At 29.2% G+C, this 11,336-nt stretch overlaps 1 protein-coding gene and 1 long non-coding RNA gene across 3 annotated transcripts in view; both read right to left on the reverse strand.

Annotated features, from left to right (window-relative positions):
• Nucleotides 1-1,916, reverse strand: part of LOC111684188 (tau-tubulin kinase homolog Asator) — a 169,859-nt gene extending 167,943 nt beyond the window's left edge. Inside the window, exon 1 of one of the 2 annotated variants that reach the window (XM_046955930.1) lies at nucleotides 1,666-1,916. In XM_046955930.1, the coding sequence (XP_046811886.1) occupies nucleotides 1,666-1,688 (23 nt within the window). In that variant the 5' untranslated portion in view covers nucleotides 1,689-1,916. The remainder of the gene's footprint in view (nucleotides 1-1,665) is intronic. The other variant, XM_023446310.2, reaches the window with a different exon arrangement.
• An 8,536-nt stretch (nucleotides 1,917-10,452) lies between these two features.
• Nucleotides 10,453-11,336, reverse strand: part of LOC124421380 — an 8,099-nt gene continuing 7,215 nt past the window's right edge. Inside the window, exon 8 of the long non-coding RNA XR_006941625.1 lies at nucleotides 10,453-10,770. This is a non-coding gene — a long non-coding RNA (uncharacterized LOC124421380). The remainder of the gene's footprint in view (nucleotides 10,771-11,336) is intronic.

Raw genomic sequence — 11,336 nt, forward strand, 5'->3', positions numbered from 1 at the left:
AGAAAAAGGCGTTTGTAAAGTTCAATAAATCTTGGAATTGTAATAGATTTAAATCTTGCAATTTTTCTATTTAAGACATGAGAAAACTTGTTTCTACAATACTTGATAAATTAGAAATGTATTAATATAAAAGTAGCTGGTGGAGGGTATTTAAGATTCGGTCCAGCCGAATATAGCACTCTAACTTGTTTATTTTGAATTTTCAAGTGGGCGAGGAGCCACGACCACATTAAGAATATATGAAATTCGTATATTTGAGATAATATAACAGTTAGAGTCCTAAAATTTTTGTCGGAGGTACTTTAGTGGGATCTTAAATTTTTGCACGAATAACTTTAATATTCAACTACACATTTTAAAGAAAAAACTAATATTTTCATTCACTAGCATATAAATTTCCATTAATAACACACAAAAAAATAACGTCAAAGAAATACATTTTTATTTAGTACCTTTTGAACAACTGTGTTTATTTGTGTGCTTCTACTAATACATTCTCACCAGTTAGGTCTTTGACAGGTTACTTAGGTCCTTGACAATTAGTTTCGCCTATATATTACTATATGATTTATACCATTTAAGAATTAAATCATTTTACTGTTTATTTTTATTAAAACTTTTAAAAAGATTGGCGCAAAAGATTTACCTAATCCTCCAATCGAACAATATTTAATCGTTGTTATCTTCAAAACAAATTGTCCAGCCAAATTATAATTTTGAATAGCCAATAGTCTCCTAATTGTACTTCATTAAACAGACTTAATATTGTTAATTTAGTTTTGACAAAATTTTTCATGTACCAATATGAAAAAAAAAAATTAAAATATTTAGTAAAATTTGTCACCATTATTGTAAACAGATGTTATCATTAGTATGGTTTCAGAGATTCAATTTAAAGATCTTAAATGAGTTCAAATGAACAAAAAAATTCGACTATGTACTAAGAAAAAATAATTATTACCTCCGATAGATAAATATTGGTCAATTGTGATAGAATGTTTACAGAGTTGCTTTTGCCAACCCAAAAGACTTTTGCAAAATTAATTTCTTATGTAGCGTTTTGAAGTTATTTCTTACAAAACTATGTTCATAAATTGTGTTTTAATTTGCCAATTGGACTTGTAGATATAAACGATTAAAATTTTTCGATTTTGGTGGATTCAATCTTTATTAATATAAAATTGTTGAGAGAACAAGTGGCTCAATAATGAGAGCATAAAAATAAATGTTGTCAAACGTCGAAATATGTTGAAGAAATTCTTAAGAACGTATTATATTTATATAGTAACATAGTATCGACAAATACATTATATACGAAAAGAGATCTACTATAAAAAACTATTAAACTTTTTAGGTATCAGAAATGTATTAAATTTGAGAAGTGAATATTCTAAACTATTTACAAAATATTTAGTTTCTGTCCCACTGTAGAGTGTTTATCGCCCTTCTAGTGAGTACACACATACGTGCATGTACGTATGTAGGATTAATGTTCTGATTGTATATTTCAGCAACAAATAATAAAACATTTTTGCATAATTTTTGTGTTGTCATATAAATTTTCTTTGTTATTCGTGCAATATATGGTAAATTAAATAATGATGTAAAAAGAAATTTACCTTGAACTGTATTACATTTTGGAAAATTTTAATCGTTTAAACTTACCTTGGCTTTTCTAATAAATGCATTTTGTAAAAAACGGGAAATTCAATGTCGGTGGTGAATATTATTGGTAGTGTGGTACTGATAAATGGTTATAAAACACGATCGTAAGACATACACATACATACACTTCAATATTTCTTATTATTTTTTTTTCTAAAAAAATGTATTGAATGTAATTTTCACTACAAATATTTAGTGTAAAAAACTAAAACAATTTAATAGAGTGAATGAATGCAATGATTTATTTTAAATAATTTAAGTCGAATTTTTAATTATTTTTTTCGTTAATATATTTCATACAACATACACTTTTTATAATTTCACTTGTTTATAGAAATTTTTTAATATTTTATTTATGTTTTTATTAAATTAGTTTTTTTTGTTTTTTTATTATTATTTGACACCTTTTCTAATCATCATTTTGAGTATTGGACTCTATGTTTATTTTTATCTTGATGCAGGCATATACATACATGAAAACAGAGAGAGGGAAAGTACAGGAAAGTAGAGAGAAAAAATAAACATTTTTGATTATAAAGTAAAATTAAACATAAACGACTTGCTCACTGGCTATTTACAAAATTCTTTTAATATAATAATAGAAAAGAAAATGTAGCATCTACAGTAGCGGCAAAGAACTATGGGCGTATAAAAACCAAGATGTCGTTTTACCTTAGATATGCTTTGATATATTAAAAAGGTGTAGAGTTATTTTTAAATTTTAGAAATATTTCGATTTAAAGACTGAAATTTTGCAAATACATATATTCATAATATGAAAGTTGGTCTATATTTTTGTGTATTTTGTCTTTTGGTTATCGGCTTCATCAGAATGTTTTAAATTTATTAGTGAATGCTAAATAGACATCGACTAACGTTAATTATTAATGCAGCCAAAATCTATGACTTTCTGATCGATTCTACACTACAATCGGTTTTTGGTATCGATTAATCAACTCAGTATATAAAGCTTGTATTTATTCCATCATAAAAATAAATATCATATGAATTGCGTTGTAGAGCAGCAATAGTGAATTGTAGACCTATAATATAAAAAATCGTATAATATAATGCGATCACTTTGTCTTAAATATATATAAAGACCATTGTAAATTTTATTCCAATATCGACCAATGAATACCAATATGGATCGATGGCGTTTAAAAAGGTTTAAAATATATTTATTCATATTGAATTGTTTTTTCTATGTGATATGAAAGGGCTTCTTATTGTGACCTATAACCGGCTCACAAGGTAACATTTGATGAGGATAAATATAAGTTTTCGGTAATAATTATAAAATGTTTCTACCATATAAAATTTATTTAATTATAATTACCAGCCATTTAGAATTTAATTTAATTTTTTTCATATCTTAGCCATAACATATATTTCTGCATAGTTTGGCGCTTGAAGCATTTTTAAGCCTATTTTACTTTTTAAATGCATATTTTAGAGTATATTTTACACTTTTAGTGCATATCTTGATGTTTTGTGTCATATTCTTTTAATTTTTGTATATTAAAACAAGTAAGAGTTCTATATTCGGCTGTGCCGAATTTTATATACCCTTCACCATGGTGTGTTAAAAAAACAGTTGGTACCAAAAATCTCAATATGTTTAATTTAAGTATATTTCTAGATTCAATATTATAGAAAATTCCAAAATTTTAAAAAAAACGAAAGAGTATCAAAAAGTTCCCTTTTATGAGTTCTCACCTAATTCAGACTCTACATACTTAATATCATATTTCTAGGTTTAATATTATAGAAAAAGTTCCTTTTAAAAAACAAAACAGTACCAAAAGTCCACTTTTTTGAGTTTATACTCAAATTCGACTTTATTTATTTATTTATTTTCGATGTCACATACAACAAGATATAGAATCTTATAAATTACAGTATGTGATATTACAAGGTTAATGAACATATGGTGTAAATGTATACAATAATAATATTAATAATACAAAACATATATAAAGTAAATAATTATTTAAGACAACAAAAATAAAATAAAATTATTAGTATTATTAGCTTAGGTACAAGATAACATAAGGCATAAATATAAAGTGTAATAATAATAGTTTGTATGAATGAAGAAAAAGTTAAACTAAAAAACTCTATCAATTTACGTTTAAATAGCATTGCGAATGGCTTGGATATTAGAGGGTAGAGAGTTCCAAAGACGAGTAGAGCTTGTTAAGAACTGCCAATCTGAGATTAAAGAACGATGCCTTGGTAAGATCAGTTTCAGTCCTCGGTTCGATCTTGCAAATCTAAGACGATTGAACAGATAGATTGGTTCCTTAGTGTAAATGACTTTATGCAATAGACTCAGAGATCTGATATTCATCAGGTCACTTATATTAACACCGTATAGTGATTTAGAGTAAGTAGACGTACCTTCATATCATTTTAGGCAGTACACATAACGGAGAACAGCATTATACGCAACATTTATCCTATTAGCGCTTACAGTATCGCTATACGCAAAAATTTCACAACCGTATAAGAGTTTTGGTATTACATAGCTTTTAGCAAGAAGTTCACGAATATGTGTTGGGGTTAAGTGTTGAGTGGGATATAATGTTCTCAGCATTGTAAACACGCAACCAGTGACATTTATATGTGAGTTCCATTTTAGTTCCTTGTTAAAGGTTATGGCCAAGTTCTTAGCTGATTGAACTATATCAATTTGTTCACTTCCTAAGGTGATCGAATTATCATTAAGGATCGCATCAATATGTGTGCTTTGTGATTTTTTTGACATAATGATACACTTAGATTTTTTTGGATTAAGTTGTAGTGAATTAGCAGATGCCCATTTAGATATAATTTCTAAATCCTGATTAAGTTTAGAAATGCTTTCACTTATAAGGTTCTTTTGGCAGCTTAGATAAAATTGAACATCATCCGCATACATGTGAATGCAGCAGTGTAACAGTTGCAACGGTAGATCATTGATATATAAGGAAAACAATAAGGGTCCAAGTATTGAGCCCTGTGGAACACCATTTCTTACGAGTAATGGAGTTGATAAATTCTTATCTACACTTACGGATATCGTTGAGACAAATAGGAGGACATTAAAGATGTAGCAGAGTTAGAGAAATGAAAAAGATACCACAGTTTACGGCAAAGAATTTCGTGGTTAACGCAGTCAAAAGCTTTAGAGTGATCAAGCAGGACGAGGAATGTAATAAGATTGTTATCAATATTTGATCTTATATCATCAGAAACATTAATTAAGGCAGTAACACAGCTATGATTAGATCTAAACCCAGATTGGTATACACTTAGCAGTGAGTTATCATATATATTTAGTAATTTGTGTGTGTAAAATGCGTTCAAAAACCTTTGATAGATATGGTAATATAGCTATGGGACGATATTCATTGGTAGACTTTGGTACTGGTATTATTTTAGCGTATTTCCAACAACTTGGATAAGTGCTCATGGTAATTATTGTATTAAATATGTGAGTAATATGGCTTAGCAGAAATGGAAGGATGAGCTTAAGAAATATAGGGTGTTAGTTATCTAATCCTACAGCGTTAGATTTAACCGACATACAACACGATACCACATCGGGAGCTGTTATGCAATCAAATGCTAATTGACGTTGAGGTAACATAGTAGAGTTGTTGTAGAGTTGCCGGGTTGCAGAGTTATCAAAAGAAGGTGGTGTTAAATTGGTTTTATTAGTAAACTGCTGATTAAGATTTTCGATATCAACATCTTTGGCGACAGATGTTTTTTAGGTCCAATACCAATTTCCTGTATTATTCGCCATCTTTTCTTGGAGTCAACTGCCGATTTAAATCGATTAGCGTAAAAGATTGATTTACATTTTCTTATGTGTTTATTTACAATTTGACGACAACGACGATATTCATCATGAAGTTCTATCGTGCGGAATCTTTTCCAACGTGCATATACTTCATTCCGTATTTTAATTAGGCCTTTAACTGTGTTGTTAAACCAATTGAAGTTTGTTTTAATGGGTCGACAAGTACGAAGCGGAACGGTATTTTTAAATATTCTGTGTAAGTTTTCGTTTAGGAAATCAATCTGGTCATCTGGTGAGGTCATGTAGTATAAATCATTTCAGTTAGTAGTAAAAACAAGACCACGTAATGTGTAAAGATCAGTGTTACGAAAGTCACGATAAGTATAAGGACTACTGTTTTGTTGTAATCCAAAGTCATAACACAAAAATATAAGTTCATGTTTCGAAAAGCATACATACTACATACTTAACTTCATATATCTAGGTTCAAATTATAGAAAAGTTCCCTTTTATAACTCCATATACTTAATTACATGTTTCTAGCCAATAACAACACACCAGTGCTGCTCTTGCTCTGCTGCTCTCGCTCTGCCATGTTTCTATAAACAAGCGTACAATAACAAAATTTACCGAATTATGTATTTTGTTTTTGCAATTTGCAATTTCTGTCTGAGCATGAACAAAAAATCTTATTTCTGGACCGAAAAACTGATTTCAACAAACATACATATAGACAGACTCTGCTATCTACAAGGATCTTTATAGGGTCGGAAAATTATATTATAGAAATTACAAACGGAATGAAAACTTTTATGTACCCTTTTCACAAAGGTGAAGGGTATACAATAATTTTCAATACATTGTTCTTAAAAATAAAAAAAGTTACAGACTACCACGGATAAAATCTCGTAGAAATGACTAATTGTTAATAACTTACTCAAAAATATCGGTATCCACACACAACCTTTTATTTATAATTATAACGTAAATCAGTTTACAATTGGATATAGGTGCCATATATGGAATAATTCCAAAAATCTCTTAAACGCACATAACTTCATTGATAATTAATGCTAACGGAATAAAATTAAATATGACTATGTGCGAAATTTTTCCAAACCGGCCGGTAATAAGTGAAAACTCTCATATAAGGTCTACATCCGAAATTCTTCATAAGTAAGTTTCATATGAGCAAAAACGAATTTTACGAGAATCTGTTCATAATTGACCCTAACCCTCATAAAAGGTTCCCTTTATAAAAATACTTTAACGTACATAACTGGCGTGAAATGTGAATATAACTATGGAATTTTATTTAAGCCCTATTAAAAATATCAACCTATTGTTCATAAGAAGGCATTCCATTTGATGGTGGGCATAGCTAAATATTGGATAATCTGTATCAAAACGGACAAAAAACTGTTGTTTTCGGATTTTACATCTTTGATTTTATTGAAATTTTCTACAATATAGATTCCTGTCGGGAAAAAATATTGTCCGATAGGCCGTTCCCGTCTAAAATTGTTCTTTGAGTTGTAAAACTATGCAATGCAAAACATTAGGCTGATAGGTTAACGTTAACAGGTCCCGCAAAGACTCTTTCAAATATTAAATCAATATTTCTTACTGTTGTACATTTTAAATAAAATGTTTTCGAGTATTATAGTCTAAATAACATAAAATATAAAATATAAACTTAGAAGTTTAAAGGTCAAATTTTTAAATATTTAGGAATTCTCATTGTACCACATCGAAATATTATTTAATTGTCGGTCATATTTAATTACTGGAATTTATCGTATATAGTCCGATATTTAAAATAGAGTGAATAAAAAAAGTTAAAGTATACCAATCGGCTCAGATTGGACGGACGTCCATGTAAACCTTGTAATCAAACTACAGGCCGCAATTTTGAAGATGATCTTCTATTGTACCAGGGATGAACCCTATTGAAAATTGTTAAGATCGGTCCATTATTTCACCTAGCCCCCATACAACTGTACCCCCGAATAGGGCTTGTAAACATTGTAATCAAACTACAGTTCGAAATTTTGGAGATAATTCAATGAAATTTGGCACATGATCTTTTATAGTACTGTAGACGAAGTCTATTGAAAATGGTTAACATCGGTCCATTATTTCACCTAGCCCCCATATAACTGAACCCGCCAAATAGGGCGGATTCAGTTTTAAACGAGTATATTATGTTTAATATACTCGTATCTCGACAAAAGCTGCAAAATCAAGTTCTATACAAGTCTCGATGACCCTGATGAACATTATAATTATAGGGCCTTATTTAACCCTAGCCCCTCTAAAAAGTCCCCATCAAAATTTTACTTAAATATCCACAGTTTTATTAAACAGTAAATGGCTTTAGTATATCTGAGGCAAGGTACAATTCAAGTCATATTTTATTCGTATAGAGGTGTTTTAAAGCTAGAGATATTTTTATTTAAATTGTGTAAATAAAATATTTTACTTCCAATGTCAAATATATCAGAAAGTCTCGTATGAATCATTAGAAAAGGACGTTGAATGATTACATCTAAACTCTCTTTTATATTCTAGTGAATATTTTTCGATGGAGACTCGATTAGATCAGGAGTTATTGACCAAAACGTAATTAAAAGCAAATCATATGAAAAATTAAAAAATCGAAATCAATTTCAATTTATAATACAAATGCTATCCCAGCAAATAATATAGAATTTTTGGTAATGGTCAGTAATTTTTTCATACATTACTTGGTAATGGGTGTTCATTATCAACCACATTATTTCATTTAGCTGAATAGGTTATTACTAGTAAAGAACAAATCAATTTGGTTTTGTTGTAGCAAAATCGTCTAGGGTGTTCATATAACAAACTGGGGGTTCGTGGTTCGAGCCCTGCTGGATACCGTTTATTTTTTTAATGATATTAATTTATATTTTTCTGTAAAAAGTCGTTCTCAAAATTACAAAAAGCAATATGTTAATGGAGCATCGAGTAAGCGGATGGAGTGAGAAACATAGGAAACAAATGAATGCCTGGGTTTAAACTCCAGCTGAGGAATTTGTATATTTTTTGCTTTCTACATACAAAGTAGGCTCAAAATAATTAGCTATCACATAACAAATTTGTAGGTTTATTTGTAACAATTAAGTAACCAATTATTAATTTGTTAAAGGTAGGTACATATTATTTGAACCTCGTCGAACAAAAATAATTAGTTATTCAAAAAATTGTGTTGTTGTGTTATCTTAAAATGATATGAAGTTTTTGTATTTGTGTGAATTTTAAATTTATAAATATCAATATTTTGACAAATTAAACTGCAAAAGAAATATTTGTATTTTTGATAAATTTTTGGTGCAATTACGTCTTATTATGACAACGAAATTTATGAAATTTGAACCACACACTTAAAGCCTGTCTTGGAATGCATTAATAGGAATTTTTTGAAACATAAATCAGAAAGGGGGGAAATTAGCACACACTTTTTTCTACGTCAATGAATATTATTTATTCTAAGGCCCATTCACACGATCTGTCAAAATTTTATGTGGAAGGATACGGATGCGATCGTCTAAACACGATATGTAATGAAACCTTACTACATTGTGTAAATACTGATGGAAAATTTGACATTCGTATGGCTATCTTCGTCGTATTAGATCAGGAATGTATTTTTATGTAAACTCAAAAATGTGAAAGAGCTGTTTCCATCTAACTTTGATATTGTTTTATAGTATAAAATCTATATATATAAAAATTAATGTGTGTTTGTTTGTATGTTTGAACGCTTAGACTACTATACACACAGCGTATACCTGTATGTCTGAAATAGGTAATAGGCTACTTTTTATTTTGAATTTTCAAGCGGGCGAGGAGCCACGCCCACATTAAAATATTAAATTCGTATATTTGAGATAATATAACAGTTAGAGTCCTCAAATTTTGTCGGAGACACTTTAGTGTCAATATGATTATATGGGATAAAAAGTGGGCGGACTAGCGTTAGGGGGCGTGGCACCTCCCATATAAATCAAATTCAAAAATTCGTTTATCTTGAAAACTTATACAGTTAGAATCTTAAATGTTTGCACAAATAACTTCAACATCCATGTAAACATTTTGGGTAATAAATTGGCGGACTACCCATGAGGGGAGCGGCACCTCCCATATAAATTAAATACAAAAATTCGTTTATCTTGGAAACTATTACAGTTAGAATTTTAAATTTTTGTACGAATAACTTCAACATCCATGTAAACATTTTGGGTAATAAATTGGCGGACTATCGATGAGGGGAGCGGCACCTTCCATATTAATTAAATACAAAAATTCATTTATCTTGAGATAATATAACAGTTAGAGTCCTAAGATTTTTTCGGAGCCATTTTAGGGGCAATATGATTATTTTAGGATAAAATGTGGGAGGTCTAGCGTTACGAGGCGTGGTATCTCCCGTATAAATTAAATACAACAATTCGTTTATCTTGGAAACTAATACAGTTAGAATTTTTAAATTTTGCATGAATAACTTTAACATCCATGTAAACATGGAGTGGCACCTCCCATATTAATTAAATACAAAAATTCGTTTATCTTGAGATAATGTAATAGTTAGAGTCCTAAAATTCTGTCGCAGCCATTTTAGGATAAAATGTGGGAGGACTGGCTTTAAGGGACGTGGCACCTTCCATATTAATTAAATACAAATGTCGTGTGCACCCTGTAATAGAGCTACTGAATAGAAAAAGAAGAAACTTAAACAGGTGGCAACACAATGAAAAAGGGATTTTTTTGGAAAGAAGAAGATAAATAAAAACAAAAACAAATAGCTTAAAAAAATTTTATGTAGGCAAACAAATTGCTGAAAATTTGTTGAAGCCATATTGGTAACCTAGGTTTCTAGATGCCAAAATGAAAAAATGTCGGCCCTTTTTGATTTTTGCTCGGAGAGAAGAAGAAGGTGGAGTCTGTGGCCTCATCATAAAAAAAACTAAATTTTTGATTTTATTTTTTTATATAAATTAAATCAATTTTATTAAAAAAAAGAATTAATTAATTAAACATAAAGCTAAACTTAAAGCTAAACTTAAAACTAGACTTAAAACTAGACTTAAAACTAAATTTTAAATTAAATCAAAGCAAAACACAAACCTGCAAAGCCACTTCAACACCGACTCCATCCAACGAGGGAGAAGCTGTTTTCCAGCACCACCATGCCTGGGGTGCTCTGGTATAATTTTTGGTTTTCCGACCTTCTGTGAGTTTGCACCCGGATGACAAGACGGACCGGACGAGTGTCCTTTTTAAATAATTTTCTATAAAAAAGGAAAGGTTAGACTAAATAAATATATATAACGAAATTATGAACTTTTGAAACGCAAACATAAATTCGAGTGCATATAGTTAAACCTCAATCCAAATCTAAAACTTAAGCTTAATTTAAATTCTAAATTTAAACCTAAATTCAAACCTAAAACTAAAGCTAAATTCTAAATTTAAACCTAAATTCAAACCTAAAACTAAAGCTAAATTCTAAATTTAAACCTAAATTCAAACCTAAAGCTAAATTCTAAATTTAAACCTAAATTCAAACCTAAAACTAAAGCTAAATTTAAATCTAAACCTAAAGCTAAATTTAAACCTAAAGCTAAATCTAAATTTTAAAACTTAAATTTAAACCTAAAGCTAAAGCTAAATTTAAATTCTAAATTTAAAGCCTAAATATAAAACTAAATCTAAATTGTAAAGCCTAGATCTGAACTTAAAATTAAAATTAAAATTAAAATTAAAACTAAACTAAATTTTTAAATCTAATATTGTTAAAGTTTGTTTGAGAATAATTTCGATAATAAAATCCAACATTTATAATGTTTAAATGAAA

The sequence above is a fragment of the Lucilia cuprina genome, chromosome X (assembly GCF_022045245.1).
Source record: "Lucilia cuprina isolate Lc7/37 chromosome X, ASM2204524v1, whole genome shotgun sequence".
Classification (NCBI taxonomy): domain Eukaryota; kingdom Metazoa; phylum Arthropoda; class Insecta; order Diptera; family Calliphoridae; genus Lucilia; species Lucilia cuprina.